We start from the raw sequence: 21,576 nt of genomic DNA, 5'->3' as shown, positions 1-21,576 counted from the left end.
TTTCGAGTGATGTAGAGATACTTAGGGTAATATCATGTCTTGGGTGACGATGATAAGCACAAAATTACATTAATATTCAAATATCAACTTAATAAAGATATATTTGTTCTGGTAACAAGTGTACATTTAGCTTGGTAACAAATGTTTTGTGTCATTGTGATATCAAGAATATAGATAAATTAAAGTCTGGTGAGTTCAAGATATATCAAGTATTAGCCTATGAAGAGACTTGTTTAACATAATTTTAAAGTCTTTGAAAACACGTCATATCTAGTTATGACATGATGAGTGATTAAATATGACTTCATTTATATTAACATGCGTATTTTGTAATATAATTATATTATAATATAACGTTCAATTTTAATTTAATTAACCGTCGCATACTTGTATTTGTCAATTCTAATGAAAGCATATTTTGTTGCATGTAACGAATGAAGCAAACAAGTTTCGAGATGATTAATTGATTTTATTATATATATAATATGTTTATAGTATATCTATTTATATATAATGTTTATTCAATTAATATAATAATGATAATAATTATTAAAACGTTACATATATTTTTACTTGATAAATACAATAATATATACAAATTTTGTATGTTTAACAAGGAGAAAGTAAAAAAAAACAATATAATCAAACTTATATCTATTTTATCTTATAGTTACTTTAAAAATTATCAAATCACATCATTATTAGATGAATCAACATTTTTATAATACAATTATAATGTGAATCAAATATAAGATGTATTATCTTAAATTCAAAATCAATATAATATTTACTTTGATTTTTTTATTACATAAGAATTGTTAAACGGATCAATATTTCTATAATACAATTATCAAGTGAAAAAATATCACATATGTTATGAAATGTTCAAATTAATATAATATTGTTTTATAACTCATATAATGTCATTGATATATGAACAAATAACTTTTTTAATATTAATGGTGCCCCTTTTCTGTGTTTTAACTTTTTTTAATATTATCTTTTAAAAATTATGTATACATTAACATATATATATATATGTGTGTTGAAAAGAAAATGAGAGTATAAGTCAAACATTTTCTATTTTGATTATTGATACAGATATTTTGTCTTCTTTGTAGGTTTTCATATACTTTTATCTCTAAATTAAATAAATTTCTACAACAATCGTGAAGAGCGTGAAGTGCACGCTTCACATGGTGAGAGTGGAGGAGCACATAACAGTCTGTTCATTGATGTGTCGCTTTCGTGATATAGTATTAGCAATTATTTAATCACTAAAAAATATTTAAAATTTTTATGACCAAATGGAGTCAATCCTTTTGTTCGGTCACCACATCACACTGTCATAACACCACCACCGATACGATATTTCTCAACCACTTTTCTATTTCTTGATAAATCGCGAGATATTGCCCCGCGAGAATTTACTTTCTCGAGAAAGTGAACTTCATAAATTGCTTTCCGTTTCTCTCTTTGCTCGCTTTGCGTGCCCAATCTGAATGCGAGTAAATTTCTTTAATGGAAATACTAAATGCACTTCTATATATTCTATATATGGATGTATCTTTTTTTTATTCGTATTTGAAAATATATTATTTAGCTTTTTTTATGTCTAAATATTAATAACAAATTTTTGTTATCAGGTTTAATATGTAAGATTAGTGTTTTGGGGTTTAATATTTAGTAAAGGCTAATAATTAACACAGAATTGATAAAATAATAAATTAATGTATTTTAAAAGTTTAAAATTAATTAATCAATCTTTAAAACAAAAAAACCAATACCAAATTTAATGAAGGGTACAAGAACCAATAATATGTTTGATTTTTTTATATTATAGATAATTATGAGATAAATTTATTTTAATCAGATGAAATTATTATGACCGGTAGTCATTTAAAATTAATTAATATAGATGCATAATTCAAAATCATTAAGCTAAACTAATTCTTTTTAATTGATACACGTTTAAAAGTATGATAAGAACAATTGTCTTTGATTTAAGTTCTTAAAAATACTTTTTTTTAACCGAAGTTAGAATGATCATCCTGTAGTATATTAATGAAATATTCCTTGCCTTGTAAAACTCATGATAAAAAATCCCATAAGTTACTAAGATAAATCTTTTTACTAAGATCAATTAAGTGTTTTATTTAACAAATAGAATTACAAATTAGTTATTAAGTTTATGTCAGACATACATTTAATTCTATATGTTTAATACAATCTAGTGATCAAAAGAAGCAAAATTAAAAAAATGTATTAAAAAAAAATTAAGTATTTTTACATTACATTCTCGTAAGTACTCTTCACACTAATCAATTTGAGATAAATTATTGTGTTTGAATCAACAGTTGTGCGTGGAGATGAAGGCATAAAAGAGTGAATTCACCTTTTTGATATACTCATCGTTCACGTAAGATGAAATAAAGAGAAAGTCATTTATATGTCTTTGCAAAGATGAAAATGACATTGGTTTTAAATTATGATGACAACATTGTTTTCATTGTGCATGACAATATAACTTTCATTGTGTATGATAGAAATTCACATGTATGCAAAGATTTCCGAAGTTGAACATTGTTGATATTCCTTGATCATAATAGTTGAGGTAGTTGGGATTTGAAAATTTCATTAAATACATACAAGTGACATGTTGGGTTAACATTTTTTTGTTTGCTCTCTCAAGTAGCATTTTGGTTTGTAAGTTATTGTTGTGTGTATTTTATGGTGGTGTTGGAAGTTTATCATGTTGCCTTTAAAAAGTGTGGCCTCATGGTGTTGTGTTGATAGACATGATTATCGATAGTGCTCGTTAAGATGGTTTAGTGATTGTTTGTTAAAAAACTTTACTATCCAAGTGGGGTTACACATCAAAATATAAAGGTAGAACTTTGAAAAATGGTTGTGTGAAGGCCATAATCGATTATGTTGTGTTTCATTGTGATTTGCATGGTTTGAGTTAGCTAAACTTTTGTTATGTGTTGTAGTTGGTGCATTAAAACAAACTTCTTGATTTGTGTTGGTGTGGTTATATTTTTCGTGACGTAATTGATGATGCAATTTTTTTTTAAAACTTTGACTTCCTTGTTTTTTTTTCCGCCTAACTATTATTATTTTATTTTATTTTTCATCATTAAGTTCTATGTTTCATGTTAATTAATTATTATTTTTTTAACCAATTTCAATTTATTTTATTAAGTTTTACGAAATCTAATTTCAGTTAAATTTTTTACAATTATTTTTATTTCAATTTTATTTAGTTTTATCAAATTCATTCTCAATAATTTTGCATGTAACCATAATGTCAAATAATTTATATATTTTTAACTGAACTAACCAATCATAAGAAAAATAACATTTTAATCACCAGCAAGTTTAATGTATAAATAAGTAATTATATTTTCATTTTAAATGAATTTTAATAAAAAAACAAAATTATAATCTTAGAATTTCAATTAATTATGTTTTTTTTATCAATAATATTTATCACATCTCTTACAAAATTCCCTTTCGTTTTCTTTAACCTTCAATTCTCTCTCCCTTAATGAAAACAAATTCACTTTTTCAGTTTTTTCCAAAAAAAAAAGTGAATTGGGAAGATTCTTGATGTTTCCTTTTACGTATCCCACACGATGATTAATGGTATTGGAATACATTTTCTCTTAAATTTGAAATAGAGAAAAATGTCAACTTATCTATAAATATTTATTAAATTATTTTATACACATATCAAAACATTTAAAAAAATATGAGTTTCATAACACCCCTTAGTTACCAAGTACAATATATCAAGATTATGTAAGATTTTCATAAAAAAAAAATATTAAGATTATATTTATATTAATAGGGACTTCATTTCTTAATATAATGTTTGATTTTATTTTCTCAATATAAATAAAACATCCCTTTGTATCACAGAGACATATAATCTTAGTTCAATTTTTCTCTATTTCTTACAATTTAATGTGGAAAATTTATTTTATACTAAAAAGTCTCACTGGTAAGGTAAAACATCATTTTCATCTCTCTCTCACTCTCACCACTGAATATAATTGTGACATTCTCTTTATTTTAATTGAAATTCATAGTATATCATTTTACTTTTCCAAGAGAAGAAATTAAAAATTCAAATGTATTAAAACACCCCCAAAGGTAACTTTATTTTTACATTTTTTATTTACTTTTTGGTTGTTTAAAATTTAGTATGAGTGTGTTTTTTTATAAAAATATTATTATTAAATAAAATTAAATTTAAAGATAAAAAATAATTAGTCTATATATTGACTAAATTATATATTATTTTAAAGACTATACAAATTATTGGAATCTAAAATATTTTATACTATTAATAAAATTTATAAACTAATTTATAAATTAGTATCTAATAAGCTACCAATGTTTTAACTACCAATTTTAGAATCTAAATAATTATTTTCCTTCAAGCTAAACATAAACTTCTTCTGATTTTGTTTGTTTAGTTATTGTATACTGATTTTTGTTAATTTTAATTCATATTTATTTATATATTTATAAGTTAAATATTTGACTGTTAATGGATGTATGATGTGTTAAATGATTGATGAATCAAGTGAAAATGTGATCAAGACATAGTACTTCCAGAAAATGAAATATCGTGTTGAGATTATCAGGAGAATGTATTGATTTGTGAGATTTTGTGAAATGGAATATAAAGTGGTGAAAGTTGAAGAAAGTTCATATGACAAAGTTTAACATATCTTATAAATTTACTCATGTCATATGATGATGAATTTCTTGAAAGAGAAACCATGTCATGATGAGAACATGATAATATGACAAGTGCATGTCCTTAAATTCTAATTTCAATAGAGTAATTTTTCGAAAGTATAGTCAAATGTCTATATGTGGATGTTAGTAGATTTTTGACACGAGTTACGTTGAACATGTAGTAATTGTATACATTTGGCACTTTGTTGTTTAAATATTATGATTATATTCATTAAGTTGGATGAATTGTGATGTTTAGGTGTTGTGATGTCAATTAAGATATATGAGAATATTATTAAATGATTATGCATCAAAAAAATTAAAAATACTAACTTGTTTCTTTATACATGTCATGATCGTGTTTTATACAAAAAAAAAATTCTGCATGTAATGAATCTCAACATTGAACAACTTAGAAATACGATATAAATATTTAGAATAATATAAAAAAGATATTACAAAAAATAAATAGTTAAAACACACACAAATTCTATCAAAATAATATATATATATATATATATATTTAAACAAGACTTTTATAAAAAATTAAAAATTTGGAAAGTTAAAATTTAAAAATATAATTTCATTTTAATTAATTTAAAGCCGTCTTAAAGAAATAATTTTTTATTATTTTAAAATCGTATTTTCACACACTCGTTTATGTAATTTTTTTTAAAATTTATCAAATTTGATAATTTTGAAAAAAAAAACAATATGAAAGTCTTTGTGGTATTAAAGAATTAACTATATGCACTTAAAAAAACAACTGTTGTTTATATATAAATAAAGCTTTATTATATAAATACATTTACATTTTATTATAAAACTTTTAATATGAAGGAAAATAAATGCATTTACATTTTCAACACTAACATAAAAACAATATAATTGTTGTGGAAGATGCACGTGGTCGGTTTGAGCTTACCTCAAGAGTGTCAGCCACCAAACTCAACCGTCACAATCAAAATTTAAAATACCTTAAATGCTCAAATAAATTCCACGACTATATTTCTTTTAATTATTTAATACTAATTTTAATTGGTTTTATAAATTATTTTTAGTATAGTCCTTAACTTCTGTATTTAATAAGGTCTTTTATATAACTGTTGTTAAAAAACTAACCATTTAAATAAAATACTAAATTTAATATTTACGGTTCTAATAAAGTTATTGTACATTTAAATCTAAAGAAACTTATGAGAAAAACACGTTTATTAAACTTATGAAAAATATATTAGTTGAAAATATTAAAATCAAACCCTACAAGAACGATAGTACTGACCTAACAATATTGAAATATTAGTATAAAATTAGTGTCTTGTCTAAGAAAAATAGATAATCAATAAAATTAATAAATTCTTCTTACTCATGCTACGATCTTAAAAAAAACAGGTAGGGTTTGGACCTAGTGCATTATATATATATATATATATATTTATATATATATATATATATATATTTATATATATATATATATATTTATATATATAGTTTATTATTATATAGTTATAAAGTTTATTTAATTTTTTTTATCGTGAATATAGTTTCGGTCGAAATCGATGTTAAAAACAGTTTATATACTATTTTTTTCTCCAACTTTCTAAAATAGATAAAATCGTGACGAAACATTAACCTTCAAAACAGATAATAACTCAAATGTAATAATTGATCCAATACTATCTCTAAAACTTAAGATCAAATCACTTTCATAGTATAAATTTTATTTAACAAAACTTCATAATCAAATGTTAACCCAAACACATATCTTATATATCTTATACTTGTTAAGAGAATGAAAACTTTATAAATTACGTATTTAAAGTGTAGAACGTATTTATAATTATAAGATTTAGTTTTTTTTTCAATAATATTTTTAAATGTTTAGAATTTGACTTTTTATTTATAAAAATGAGATAATCTCTTTTATCTAATTTATCATCTATGTAAAGTATTTTGGTAATAAATTAGTTTTATTTAACAATATATTATTTATGTTATATTATAATTAATTTAATAAAGTTGAAGAAATGAGACGGAATTGAAAACAAAATAGTGAAATAAAGTGAAAAAAAGGATGTAAATAAAAAAAGAGAGGCAGGTAGAGAGAGATAAAGTTTCTTATTTATTTAAACTAAATTGAAAAAAGTTAGAGAGAGAATGTGGGACCCACTGGACCCAATTTGCTTTGTATCGTGTTCATGTCAATCATCAATAGGTTGTGGGACCCAGTCCTTACCCTTGCCTTCCCATTTTGAGGTATGTTCACATTTCCAAAATCCAAATAAATATTTATTTTTTTATTATAATTACAATATTTTAAACATTTATAAATTTCTTATTTGCTTTTTTGAAGATACAGTCATAATAAAAGGTATAACAGAATCTATTAAATGATATAATGTCTTTTGAGTAATTATACTCATCATCAAATCTAATAAATATTCTTATAACTTGGTTTTTCTTCATGGACTTATAACATGCTTCATTATTAATTAATTTTAATTATTAAAGTGTGGAGTTACAATATGATACTTTACATATGTGATAAATAAGATGAAATATATATTTTATGCATAAATAATTTACAAAACAAACAATTATTAAAAAATAAATGTATACTATTCTTATATAGGTGAGAAAAAGATTGTTTTTTCTCTTATTCTTTGTCAATTACTTATGGTTATGATCTTCGGTCTTAATTTTTATTTTCGGTCGGACGTATGAGTATATGCAAAAGACATTTGATGCTTAAGTCAGGTTTCAGTATATGATAATTAAAATATTAATTATTGTTAGTCTTGTTATTTAACACATATTTATAGGATACATATGCAAGTTAGTTTATGTTTGATACAACTTATCGAGTTAATTTTGTTATTAAGTGAGAGTTGCATACACATGTGTTATACTTAATTGATTGTCTTAAAAATTTATCTTTGAATGACGGACCTGATATTCAAATATTTAATTCGTCGATACCTCTTCGACCATATAATTGTGGTAGTTTGATAACATACGTCTCATTGACTACTTCCTTACATAACATATATTACATTAATTTTTATGTTTTACAAAATATATGAATGTCAACTAATTAATTTAATAAAATTGTTTTATTGTGTGTGTGTTTTTTTTTCATTTCTATTGTTTTTCCTTTTTTCTTTTAACCATTTTGTCTTTCTTTTACACAAAAGCAACTTGACATGGGGAATTTTCAAAGAAGGTCCCCACCTTATTTTGTTTTAAAATAAGGGAACACGTTAATAAGTAGTTTTTTTAACATCACGCACATTTTCTACCATAAATAATTTTGTTAAAATGATATAAAATTATTGTGTAGAGGAATACAATTGTATATTTACAATTTTAAATTTACATCATATATTAAGTGAAATAATTTTATATTAGTTAACGTACACTCAATTATTAATGGATAAATAGATATATGTTCTATTGTAATTTTTTTCTCTTTTTTAAATGACACTTCTTAATTATACATTTTTTTATAGTTTGATATTTATTATTTGTACACTTGATACTGATAAAGTAATATTTCTCGATCTCAATGACTCATCGACCACATTAATATATATTATCGAGTTTCAATAATTAAATGAAGAAATTGAGACCACATTAATATATATATTACCGAATACTAATAATTAAAAATAAAATAAACAATCGATACATCAACAATTTTACAATCAGTTTTAGGTATTATCTAGAACTCTTTTATCTATAAATACTTTGTCAAAAAGATGGATATAAACAACACAACAAGATGTAACATCAGGATGAATTGTTTGAGTGTTTAGTAAAGTTAGAAGTGATAAACAATATGAGGACACTAGGGGATGAACTTTTATGACTTAACATTATTATTCTGTACAATATAGGAGAAAATAAAACTGAAGTAGTGACAGAGAAAGTTTGAATGATTTTTTTATTACCATTTATAGCAGGGAAAAATAAATAGAAAACTTTATTTTTATAAATTAAAATTACTTTATAGACGAATATACAAAGTAAAAAGTTGTTTTTTTATAATTTTTTAATTCTATAACTCTTTATAAAAAATAATTGTAATATTTTAATTTTCTTGAAATTTGAAAAAAAATTGTACACACATGTCTATAATTTAAGTCCACAATTATTTTTAACAGACTCTAACGATAGGGACGATTTTTGGAGGGTCACCCTTTGGATTTTTGTATCCCTCAGTGTGAACATATCACTTTTAGTGGCTATTCTCTTTATCCCTTCAACGTGGATCCATTTTTATTGTGAAAAGTTAATAGATATTTTTAGAATATAAATTAATTTATATTTATTTATTTATTTAAATAAAATATTCTTTATTAATGCTTTAATTGGACCTTTTTAACAAAATATAAAGATACTTTATAGTGTAAAAAATATTTATACATTTTAGAAAATGAGAGTAATTTTATACTTGGAATTATAAAATGTCAAATTCAACGTAGAATGTAGAAATTTAAAATTCTTCATGTTTTCTGTTACGTGTATTTTTTATACTCTCTCATTAACTTGATAAATGTGTTGTTGACTTGGTTTCGTTTGGAATATTGTTAATTTAACTAATTAGAATAGTTGATTAGGTCGAAGTTGAAATATCATTTAAATTTAATGCATTTAATTTTTCTAAAATTTTAATTTCTTATCCAAATATATTATTACCCAATCTAACCTTTTTACTATATATATTTAAGGGATATAGTTATTTGTTAATTATATCAAACCACAATCCTTATATAGACATATTTAATAACAATTAAAGTTTTCTTTCAATAATCTATATTAAGATAAATTTTTAATTTAAATTGAAAAATAACATTATATAATATATGGTTTAAACCAAAATGTTTAAATAAAAAGGTTGAGTGTTAAGCCATTAAACAAGTTTTGTATGTATATTAATATGTGAATTTGTTTAATCGGAAACAAGATATTATTAAATTTTAGTTTCGTAATTAAAAAATATTACTTTCATTAAATGGTTCCATCCTAATTAATTAATACAAATAAAAAATGAGAAGTTGTTAGCATCTTTTATCCATAAATAAATATATTTATATATTTCTTTAAACAATTTATTGTGTTAAAAGACATTAATGGAAAGAGTGAAACTGAGTAATTTCAGAAAATAAATTATATACAAATTGCATTGAAAACCAGCACTTTCCCATAGTAAATTGTGATGTGTGGGTTAATTTTTTCCTTTTTAGTTTGATGTTATAATTTAAAAAAAAATTTATGATTCTCCATAATTATTTATATTGTGAAATATTTATTATTTTTATTTTATTATTATAACTAGGTGGAAAAGAACAGGCAGAGGCACACACCTGACAAGGACAATAACCTACACACTTCTCTGACCACACATTTAATTCACTTCACTTACTTTACTAACTTTCATCTCGCACAAACATATCGTACCGCGATAATACCCCACGTAACACGGTGATAAAACGCGCATCTCGCAGTGGCAAGCATCGTAATAACTTCCAAACTCCAGGGTCAAACTTATGGGACCCCCTCCGAGAAACTTTGTCGTTACCGGGGGATCTTAACCCAGTAAAAGTCGCTTTCTCAGCAACTATCCACGCCTTTCCCCTACCCTTCCACCTCCAATCTTCACCCTCTGATATGCCACGTCATCGTGTTGTGGAACATGAGCCAAACATCCAACGGTTGACATCACAGAGTAGCTTGATGTTGCGTCAGCATTGGAAAATTACCCCCATTCTGGAGCTGAAGGACAGCTGTTAGCTCGAGATTCCGAGCCGATTGTTTAGACAAAACTGAAGCCGGCTTAGTGGGCCCCGCAATTAACTGCACTTGTAATATAAGTGCGTCTGCTTCCCTGATAGCTTATCGGAATAGATTGATAAGTGAAGCGGCTTATCACCTCCACTATCTGTCGCCTCCTATATAAAAAACACCCTATTTCTGCAAGTTCAAATGACCTCTTTCTCTCTCTATATATATTTTCGAGTTTTCTAGAGAGAGAGCGAGTAGATTAGTCCATTTCCGCGAGGAGAGAGAAAGTGCAAGAATCGGAAGAGAGACAGAGAGCGTTTGGTTTGTGATGTGTTAGCTTTGAAGGTTAGAGTTTCTCCCTTTCGTGTTTCCGAATCTGTGGCTTTTTTTTTTTTTTTTTTTAAATTTTATTAAAAAAATTATGCTCTTTTTTTTTTTAGGTTGAAACTTTTGGTTCATGCATCTTAGATTAAAGCTGCTTTGTTGATCGTGTAGGATGTAGATAGAGTCAAATCGTTTTCGTTTTTCTTCGTTTTCGTTTGGCCACCGAAACCGCATCGTTTTTTTTTTCTTAGGTTAATTTTGGAAAATACAGAGGGTTTTCTCTCCATAAATAAATGCTTCTGGTTAGATGATTTCATTGACGGTGCGGATTTCGATTATTCGTTTTTTTCTATTTTTTATTTTATTTTATTTTATTTTCTGTGGTTTACATGGCTGACCCTAGCTGCTATTATTATTTTGTTTTATTTTTTGGTTTTGCAGATCTAGTTCACTGTTGCTCATTTCAGTGTGTATCTAATCGAAGACGAGGGGGTTCCGATGTCGTCTCTTAGTAGGGAATTGGTGTTCTTGATCTTGCAGTTTCTCGATGAGGAAAAGTTCAAAGAGACTGTACACAAGTGGGGCTAGTTTGTTATTTTGTTAGGTTATTTTTGGTGTTTTATTTATTTTTTATTTTTACCACATTCATTAATTAACTAATTTTTTGGGGTTAAAAAATAACAGGCTTGAGCAGGAATCCGGGTTTTTCTTTAACATGAAATATTTTGAGGATGAAGTGCACAACGGGAATTGGGACGAGGTGGAGAAATACCTCTCCGGTTTCACCAAGGTGGATGATAATAGGTATTCTATGAAGATATTTTTTGAGATAAGGAAGCAGAAGTATCTGGAGGCTTTAGATAAGTAAGCTCACACCGAATTCACATTTGGATACCGAATTCACATTTAGATTCTTTGTTGACTCTCAGCATTTAAATTGAAGTGTTCTACTACTAGCAGACAAGTTTAATTAACTGTTTTAATTTTTTCGCACGTAGGCATGACCGGTCTAAGGCAGTAGAAATATTAGTGAAGGATTTGAAAGTGTTTGCTACATTTAATGAAGAATTGTTCAAGGAAATCACACAGCTTCTGACGTTGGAAAACTTTAGGTACTAATGTTACTTTTTACTCCTGTTCTCAGTGTAAAAAAAGTTCTGTAAGAAGCAGCTAATGAGTTTCTGTTGATACAGGGAGAATGAACAATTGTCTAAGTACGGTGATACAAAGTCTGCACGAGCAATCATGTTGGTTGAGCTCAAAAAGCTCATCGAAGCAAATCCTTTATTTCGTGACAAATTGCAATTTCCCAACCTTAAAAACTCAAGGTTGCGGACTTTAATCAATCAAAGGTAATTTTTTTTTATGTCCAAACATTGATTTCTCAGTATGGAACACTTATTTGTGCTTTGAATGTGAAAATAACTTTCTTATACCCAATGCAACCCAATGCAATAATTTAGTTAGTGTCTTAATTTACAACTGATGGAGGTCATTTGATGTTACTGTTATGCAATCTTTTGCAATTTCCACTTGTATGTAACTATTGTTTTCATCAAAATTAGTTTAGTTCCATAAATCTGTATCTAGTGCAATGTGGTGCAATATTTGACTGTGCATTATATGCTTCGGTGCCCCCTTTTATGTTAAATTATAAATCATTGTTGTGCATTTGTTGTACATTGTTGTACTAGGTTTTGTACTGCAGATACACTTCTGACTATTTGATTAAATTATATTCTAGTAACAAAGAATTGCTTTCCTTTTTCTTTTAATTGCAGCCTAAATTGGCAGCATCAACTTTGCAAGAATCCACGGCCAAATCCTGATATAAAAACACTTTTTGTGGATCATTCATGTGGACAACCAAATGGTGCACGAGCTCCTTCACCTGCTAATAACCCGTTACTAGGTGCCTTACCAAAGGCTGGAGGATTTCCTCCACTTGGTGCACATGGGGTGGGCTCCTGAACTGATTTTCTACCTTCTTTTGGTACCATGGCCATCATTACACGTCTCTATAATGTTTCGATTCTTATTTTGGTGCTGGACCTTGCTGTGGTTATTTTTTACAGCCTTTTCAACCTACGCCAGCACCAGTGCCAACACCCCTGGCTGGTTGGATGTCGAATCCTACCACTGTAGCACATGCCGCGGTTTCTGGAGGTGGAGCTATAGGTCTTGGTGCTCCATCTATGCCTGGTATTATTCACCAACTCTTTAGGTGTTGTCATAACATGATCGAATCAAATTTATCTTGACTTCAAGTTTTAACATGTTTCATTGTCTTGTTAAGCTGCTTTGAAGCATCCTAGGACCCCTCCAACTAATCCTTCTGACTATCCATCTGGAGACTCAGAGCATGTTGCTAAGAGAACAAGGCCAATTGGAATTTCAGATGAGGTAATCTGTTTTTGGTCATAATTAGTAATTCATTGGTAGGAAAATCAAGTTTTGACCCCATGTTTTATGCTATTCATCACTTTATGCAGGTGAATCTACCTGTCAATGTGTTATCAGCAACATTCCCAGGTCATGGTCAACATAGTCAAGCATTTAATGCACCTGATGACATACCTAAGGCTGTTGTGCGAACTCTTAATCAGGGTTCATCTCCTATGAGCATGGACTTTCATCCAGTTCAACAATCTTTACTTCTTGGTCAGCTGCTCTTCTAAGACCTTTTAATAGTATTTTTTTGAAGTTGCATGTATTTGAAACCAAATTTCCGTTTAACTTTTGTTTGATGCCATTTTTCAGTTGGTACAAATGTGGGGGACATTGCTTTGTGGGAGGTGGGTTCTAGGGAGCGCTTGGTCTCAAGGAACTTCAAAGTGTGGGATCTTAGTGCATGTTCAATGCCATTTCAGGTTGTCCCTTTACCTTTATGTATGAGTGTTCTTGATAGTAATAAGTGCTGAACCATAAGACTTGTAGTTTTGTCATCACTGAAGAAAAACTAATTACGATAAATTCAGGCTGCTCTTGTTAAAGATCCGGGTGTTTCTGTCAACCGCGTGATTTGGAGTCCTGACGGTGCTTTATTTGGTAAGTTAAGAATTTTCTAATTCTTTAATGTTTGAATGATGATGATATTATTTTTGTCTTGAGATGTCAACTGAACTAATCAGTAATGTCTTTGTGTTTGTTCAATGAACAGGAGTTGCTTACTCAAGGCACATTGTTCAGATATACTCTTACCAAGGTGGGGATGAAATACGACATCACTTGGAGGTACACACTTGCATGCATATATACATAATGCGTATGCACATGCTCATCTTTTGTATTTGATTACCTAATGATCCTGTTTTCTAGATTGATGCTCATGTTGGTGGAGTGAATGATCTAGCATTTTCCCACCCAAATAAACAACTATGCGTGATAACTTGTGGTGATGATAAGACCATCAGGGTAAGTTTGTCAAAACGTGAGCTTGGTTAAGTGGAGAAGCTGAATGTGTTACTGACTAAATTTTATAATTGAAGGTATGGGATGCTGCTTCGGGTGCAAAGCAGTATACATTTGAAGGTCATGAGGCTCCTGTTTATTCTGTCTGCCCACATCATAAAGAAAACATTCAGGTTCAAACTGACTTCTGAACCTTTATGGATTTTTAGTGGGTTGATTTTCTTGCTGATGCTCATTGTCTTGTGATGTTGTAGTTCATCTTTTCAACAGCATTAGATGGAAAAATAAAAGCATGGCTATATGACAATTTGGGATCTCGTGTTGATTATGAGGCTCCTGGTCGTTGGTGCACAACCATGGCTTATAGTGCTGATGGTACAAGGTATGTACTCTCAACAATGGATCCTTCTATGGTGCTGATTCTTGCTGCTTAGTTGGATTAAATTTCATTTTCATTACCCAGTGTTCAAAAGTTTTTGGCTATGAATGTATGTTGCAGGCTCTTTTCATGCGGGACAAGCAAAGATGGAGAATCCTCTATTGTTGAGTGGAATGAGAGTGAAGGGGCTGTGAAAAGGACTTATCAAGGATTTCGTAAGCGATCTTTGGGTGTTGTGCAATTTGATACCACCAAAAATCGATTTTTGGCAGCTGGTGATGATTTCTCCATCAAATTCTGGGATATGGATAATGTTCAGCTTTTGACAACTGTTGATGCTGATGGGGGTCTCCCTGTAAGTTAATTATTTTATTGAAAGTTGGAGAGCTAGCCTCTAGAAATTGTAGTTGTTTGCTAATTGTTGCCTGATCTACACTCTAGGCAAGCCCACGTATTCGTTTCAACAAGGATGGAACACTTTTAGCTGTGTCTGCAAATGAGAATGGAATCAAAATTTTAGCCAATGGGGATGGTATTCGTTTGTTGCGCACACTAGAGAATTCATTATATGATGCTTCAAGGGCATCAGAAGCCTTGACAAAGGTAGATTTATATATGTTATACCTAGCTCATTTCTTATTAATAAAATCCAATCTGACACAATGTTTGTGGCAGCCTACAATTAATCCAATTTCTGCCGCCGCTGCCGCCGCTGCAACCAGTGCTGCACTGGCAGAGAGGGCTTCATCTGTAGTAGCTATTGCTGGAATGGTTTGTGATATTGTCTTTGTATATCAGCGGGACTCATAATTTATTTGCGTGATAGTTGTACTATTCTTTTTAATGTTTATTTTATTGTTCAACATGCAATTCTTAATAAATAATGCATATTCTTTATCACTTATTGGGAAATAGGAAATATCACACTTATTATGATAATATTATACTTATTATGATTTATAATAACCATTATTTGTTAACTTAACTGTCAATTTCATCTGTCAGAATGGGGATACCCGAAACATGGGTGATGTTAAACCCAGAATAAGCGAAGAATCAAATGACAAATCAAAGGTATGGAAGCTCACTGAAATAAATGAACAATCTCAATGTAGATCCTTGAAGCTACCGGAGAATGTAAGAGTAACTAAGGTATGTTACTTCTATTTTATTGTATACCCTCCATAGAAATTTAGTAACAAACTTATTGCAGAGTTACAAATGTTTTCATGGTTAGTTGTAGTGTTATCTCAAACCCATTTTACTCCACAATTCTAAGGAAAATCTCCTTTAAAGTGAGTTCATCCACCCTTAATTTAATCTTAAGTGAACATGATCTTTATCAGTAGATGATTGGATACACCTTGGCTGCTTACTTTAAAAGAGCCTTTTCCTATTATCTGGTAAGACTAGTATCTTGCGGACTTGGGTTATGCAACTAAGGAGCATTGTGGATTTCTTGCTTCCATCTAGTTTTGCAGGAAATGTTCTCCTATCCCATGTAAATTTTGTAATTGGCCAAACTCATGATTCCAGTTCGTATTACCATCTCTATTTAACCTGTTTTGTGTCTTGATGCATAAACGTTGGTGGTGAAATAATCCTTAATCGTTTATACAAAAATATTTCAATCCCTAAATATGGCTTTGAATATAATATAATTTAAAAGAAATGATTGGACAAGTGTGGTTTCTCTGGCCAACTCCTCTCCATGAATGAAATTTGTGATTTTTTTTTGGACAGATATCAAGGTTGATATATACAAATTCAGGTAATGCTATTCTGGCGTTAGCATCAAATGCCATTCACCTGCTGTGGAAATGGCAGCGAAATGAGCGTAACTCATCTGGCAAGGTGTGAGAACATGTGAAGTTTGTTCTGTCAGACTACTATTTTCTATTCAGAAATTGACATTCGGAACTATAATCCCTTTTGATGTTGATAATTTCCTCCTGTAGGCCACTGCTACCTTGCAACCGCAGTTGTGGCAACCATCTAGTGGCATCCTGATGACAAATGACATTGCTGATAGCAATCCTGAGGATGCTGTACCCTGCTTTGCATTGTCCAAAAATGACTCATACGTAATGTCGGCATCAGGAGGGAAGATATCTCTGTTCAATATGATGACTTTTAAGGTAACCTATGAGCGTTGTCATTATTCAAGACCATGTTTTGGAATTATGCCAATGAACCAATTTCAATCTTCCTGGCTAAGTGCAGACTATGACAACATTCATGCCTCCACCACCTGCGGCAACCTTTCTTGCTTTCCATCCTCAGGATAATAATATTATTGCTATAGGCATGGATGATTCCTCTATTCAAATATATAATGTCCGTGTTGATGAGGTAACAGAGCTGGCTGTATGTGAACAGTTTGTACTCTTGATTTGAGATCTTTTGTTGTTAATGCACATTTCTTTTGCAGGTTAAAAGTAAACTCAAAGGCCATACTAAAAGAATTACTGGTCTTGCTTTCTCTCATGTATTGAATGTATTAGTTTCATCTGGAGCAGATGCTCAGGTAATTAATTGCTTAGTATAATGGATCTGTCTTCAGAATCTGGCTTTTCTATGATTCAAGTGCATAAAAGAACTTGTAGATTTGAATCTTTAACTGGTTTCTGTGGCAATGCAACTTTTACTGTGATGATATGGAGAGTTACTTTTATACCCTGTTTATTATGCAGATTTGTGTTTGGAACACTGATGGATGGGAAAAGCAGAAGTCTAGATTCTTGCAGCTTCCTCCCGGGAGGACACCACCGGCACAGTCAGATACCCGTGTACAGTTTCATCAAGATCAAATACAGTTCCTGGTTGTACATGAAACTCAGCTTGCCATTTATGAAGCAACAAAACTAGAAGGTCTAAAGCAGGTTAGTCTCAGTTCAATATATCACTTGAATAATTTTGACAAACTTTTTGTCTGATGCCACTAGCTTCAATTGTAGTGGTGTCCGCGAGATTCATCTGCACCAATATCGCATGCAACATTCTCCTGTGATAGCCAGCTTATATATGCCAGCTTTTTAGACGCAACAATCTGTGTATTTAGTGCTTCAAATCTCAGATTACGTTGTCGTATCAATCCTTCTGCATATCTTCCTGCAAGTGTCAGGTAATAATCCTTTTATTAAAGTAGTTGGATCAGCTGGCATGGGGAAGAATATTCTATGAATTCAAAGAAATAGATCTAAAATGCGTTAATTTTCTTACCCTTCTTCCAAAATGAGAGTCAATCTGAAAATAAATATAATTTTGGCATTTCCTATAATTTATTGGTTTTTTCGGGTTACCCTGGATTATTCTTAATTTAGAATGTGCTTGTAATTAATCTTTGACATGCTTTTTGTTGAATACTAACATTATCTTCATAAAGCAGTTCCAACGTACAACCACTTGTAATTGCGGCTCACCCACAAGAGCCAAATCAGTTTGCTGTAGGACTGTCGGATGGTGGAGTTCATGTTTTTGAACCCCTTGAGTCTGAAGGCAAGTGGGGTGTGCCTCCTCCGATTGAGAATGGGTCAGCAAGCAATGTGGCAGCTACTTCTGTCGGACCTTCTTCAGATCAAGCTCAAAGATGATCCATGTCAGCCAAAGACAAGTTTCTTTTACATACTTGGCTTGCTGGCCAATTTTAAGAACTAAATTTGTACTTAACTTAATGCAGGGCACTCTTCAATTTAGTTGATCCAACTAAGTTAAATCCATCGATCGTGCTGTGCACAAAATCATATCATGCCAGAGCCCTGGAGCAACTCATTTGGTTGAAGGCCTAAACCACATTGTAATTTGCCGATAGATGTGAAAAATTCTTTTTAAGTTTAATGCTACAGATGATGTACAAGTTCTTTTCAGCGCTTTCAAACTGCTTCTGGCTATTTAATTAGATTGATTGATCCTAACTTGTTACCCTGTGTTAGTTCCATTCCAGTCTTGCATGTAAATTACTGTGCTAATCTTTCATCTTCATCGTTCCCATATTTTCTGTATGATTTTTTAATGGACACCTTGTTTTATCTCGTGTCACGTAGTGTACCCAAGAAAAAGGTCTAAAGCACTAAATCTGTAGGTTTTACCATCTTTTTGTTCAGAATTGCTTTAGTAGCTGTAAAAGCTGTTTGGTTTCTGACTGTTTATTACTTCAGAAGATCTGCTGTATATGAAACAGTAAGTAATAAAGTTGCATTGTTATTTATACAACACTTTCGAAAAAGAAAGTGACATGTTAATCAAATGAAAACAATGTTAGTAATCATGAATTTTCACTACTTAGGCGTGTTTAAAAACAATTTTAACTTGCACTGAACACATCTCTAACAAAAGTTCAGTCAAATTTAGTTTCAGAAAAGGAAAGACATTGCTATTGTGTTCCCTCATTTTAAACATCAGAGTTCAGTTCAGTCTTGAACTGTTGGCACTTGGCACGTTTTACATATTAAAAAAAATGGTCAATTTTAATGTTTGGGAGCATTAAATTGTGGGACAGGGTCTTTAGTCCACGAGTGTTGTGATTAAGATGATATGCTGCAATTTGTGGTTGCGTTGATGAAGGTCCATAAATGCATGATTTGAGTTGGGACCTACTGCACCTACCTACCTAGGGTAGGGTCTAATATGAATATGTGATTTACTTTCATACCTATACAATTGAGATCCCCTTCACACTCACTGCTGCTGTCACTTGTTTGGCTCCAACACTGCCAGGGCCCCCCCCTTTCTCGTTCAGATCAATTTCACTTTCCCAGAACCACAGAACAAAATACCAGAACACCACAAGATGTAAATTTCTATTAATAAATGCTCAATATTGGTGTGCTTACAAATTCACATAATTATCATTATTATTATTATTTCTTTCCTGCAATTATAGTATGAATTGTTGAGTTTAAGGATTACGTATTATTAATATCAAATTTGTATTGTCTTTTAACAGAAAAGTATATGTTGTTAAGTGATAAAAAAAAATACTGGTGATGTATTTTTTAGAGTAATTATCACACAAAAAATCTACAAGTTTATCATGTGATAATTTTTTACTGAGTGATATTGTGAAGCTACGTTACATTGTTTGTATGTACACTATTTTATCATGAACGAAACGAGAGTAGTAAAGGAGATAAAAAAACATTTATGCATGTTGATTATTTTGATATAATTGTTTAATTATTTTTTTGAAATATAAGGATATTCTGGAAGGTGTGATTTAATCGTTAAATTATAATTCTGTATTATGATAATGACTCATTAACTTTTTTTAGAATTGAAATTGAAAAATAATAATAAGATGGTCCAATAATTCATGTTTTAATATGTTTTGAAAATCGGTCCGGTTATTGAATTGGTAAAGACACAGATTCAAGTCAAATAGGTGATTGAACACATAAAATAATTCAAATAATTAAATAATGTAATAATAAAATTAAAAAATATATAATATCATAATAATACTAAAAATATAAATAACACTTAATAATTAAATAATCTATAATATTTAAATTTAGGTTTTAATAATACATAATACTACTATTTAAAAATAGTATTTTATTTTAAAAAATTGACAATACCTTTATTTTTTTTAAGGAAAAAATCAAAAGAACACTAAAAATTATTTGTTTAAATTTCTTTTTTACCGATTTTGTTACATTTTAACGATTTTTACCTATTTACCAGTTTTTAATCCGATTTAATTAAAGACGTGGGCACAGTTCTGACAACAAATATTTATAACATTGCATAAGAATAGGAAAGTAATTACTACTTCACTGCTCTATTTTATCTTAACATGTAATATTTATTTAAAAACGAATTAGTAGTTCTTCTTTTACCAGATAACATACCAACTTATGTTAAATTTATTATAATTTATAGATGGTTCGAAATACGATATCAAATAAGGAAAAATATGATTTTATTTCTTCCATTTTAAATTAATTAATTATTCCTTCAGTAAAAGTAGTCACTTTTGGATCTATTTAACATAGAAAACGACTTTCACACATTTAAAAATTAAAAAATAGTTAATCAATTTAAAAATATAAAAATACAATCAAATTTAACCATAAACACATTAAGTAAAAAATATTTCAACAATTAGGTTTATTAACTTAATATTCTAGATGAGTTATTGATTAGGTGATGTAAACATAGAAACTGATATGATAAAAAGGTAATATCAAATATTAGATTGGTTAACTTCATACAAATTGTTTTCTTTTTTATATACAGAGAGAGATTGATTTTATGAATGTTTCTCGAACGAGAGACTGAAAATGGTAAATTTAGATTATATAATCATACATTAGTTAAGAGTTTAAAACTAACCAATGAAAAATAACCAAAAATTATGAAAAAAAATAACCAAAAAACTAATTACATTTTTCTCTCAACGAAACCGTTTGATTTAGATTGAAAATTAAGAAAATAAAACAAAGCTGTTTATTATATTTAAACATAAAACAACATATTTAGAGCTAAATATATATATTTTAAAAATTAATTTATAATTTAATTGTGTATTGGTAAAATGTAATAGAAAAGTTATATTATAGCTTTTAATTATAAGATTAAGTAATTTGTTTATAAATATGAGCAAAAATAAATTATTAGTGCAATAACCATTACTAAAAAAATTGCAACATATCTTTTTAGTTAAGATGTTTATTAATTTTTTAATAAAATTATTGAACAACTTTTTGATAACAAACTGTTAAAACTGACAAACACAACCAGAAAAGATTGATTTTATTTAGTTTGCATTTATACTTAATTAAAATTAAACTAAACTAAATCGTATATGATTTTTATATTTAATTAATAAAAATCGAAACTGTTCACAATTTAAATTAAATAACCACTACACAAATAGTGACTTTAAAACAACACACAACTTTTGCGTTTTAGTTTAATTAATTGTG

General features: G+C 29.0%; 1 protein-coding gene across 4 annotated transcripts; it reads left to right on the top strand.

Annotated features, from left to right (window-relative positions):
• Positions 1-10,649: 10,649 nt before the first annotated feature.
• Positions 10,650-18,571, top strand: LOC137818140 (protein TOPLESS). Of its 4 annotated transcripts, none has more exons than XM_068621381.2 (27): positions 10,736-10,881; positions 11,302-11,438; positions 11,545-11,724; positions 11,859-11,972; positions 12,054-12,212; positions 12,642-12,819; positions 12,936-13,062; positions 13,157-13,263; positions 13,353-13,521; positions 13,621-13,730; positions 13,839-13,908; positions 14,021-14,094; positions 14,179-14,274; positions 14,349-14,444; positions 14,526-14,653; positions 14,771-15,005; positions 15,092-15,253; positions 15,326-15,421; positions 15,656-15,802; positions 16,394-16,504; positions 16,609-16,788; positions 16,874-17,002; positions 17,082-17,177; positions 17,344-17,532; positions 17,608-17,774; positions 18,039-18,248; positions 18,330-18,571. In XM_068621381.2, the coding sequence occupies exons 2-26, from the start codon at positions 11,359-11,361 to the stop codon at positions 18,241-18,243; spliced, it is 3,405 nt and encodes a 1,134-aa protein (XP_068477482.2). In that variant the 5' UTR covers positions 10,736-10,881; positions 11,302-11,358; the 3' UTR covers positions 18,244-18,248; positions 18,330-18,571. The 4 variants fall into 4 exon arrangements, with proteins under 4 accessions (XP_068477480.2, XP_068477482.2, XP_068477483.2 ...); XM_068621382.2 differs by having other exon boundaries at positions 10,873-11,182; XM_068621379.2 differs by having other exon boundaries at positions 10,650-10,881; positions 18,039-18,571.
• The last annotated feature ends 3,005 nt before the right edge of the window (positions 18,572-21,576 follow it).

This window comes from Phaseolus vulgaris, chromosome 10, assembly GCF_051622355.1.
Source record: "Phaseolus vulgaris cultivar YP4 chromosome 10, ASM5162235v1, whole genome shotgun sequence".
Lineage (NCBI taxonomy): Eukaryota > Viridiplantae > Streptophyta > Magnoliopsida > Fabales > Fabaceae > Phaseolus > Phaseolus vulgaris.
The sequence above is the reverse complement of the archived record's forward strand: the minus strand, read 5'-3'. Positions and strand labels throughout refer to the sequence as shown.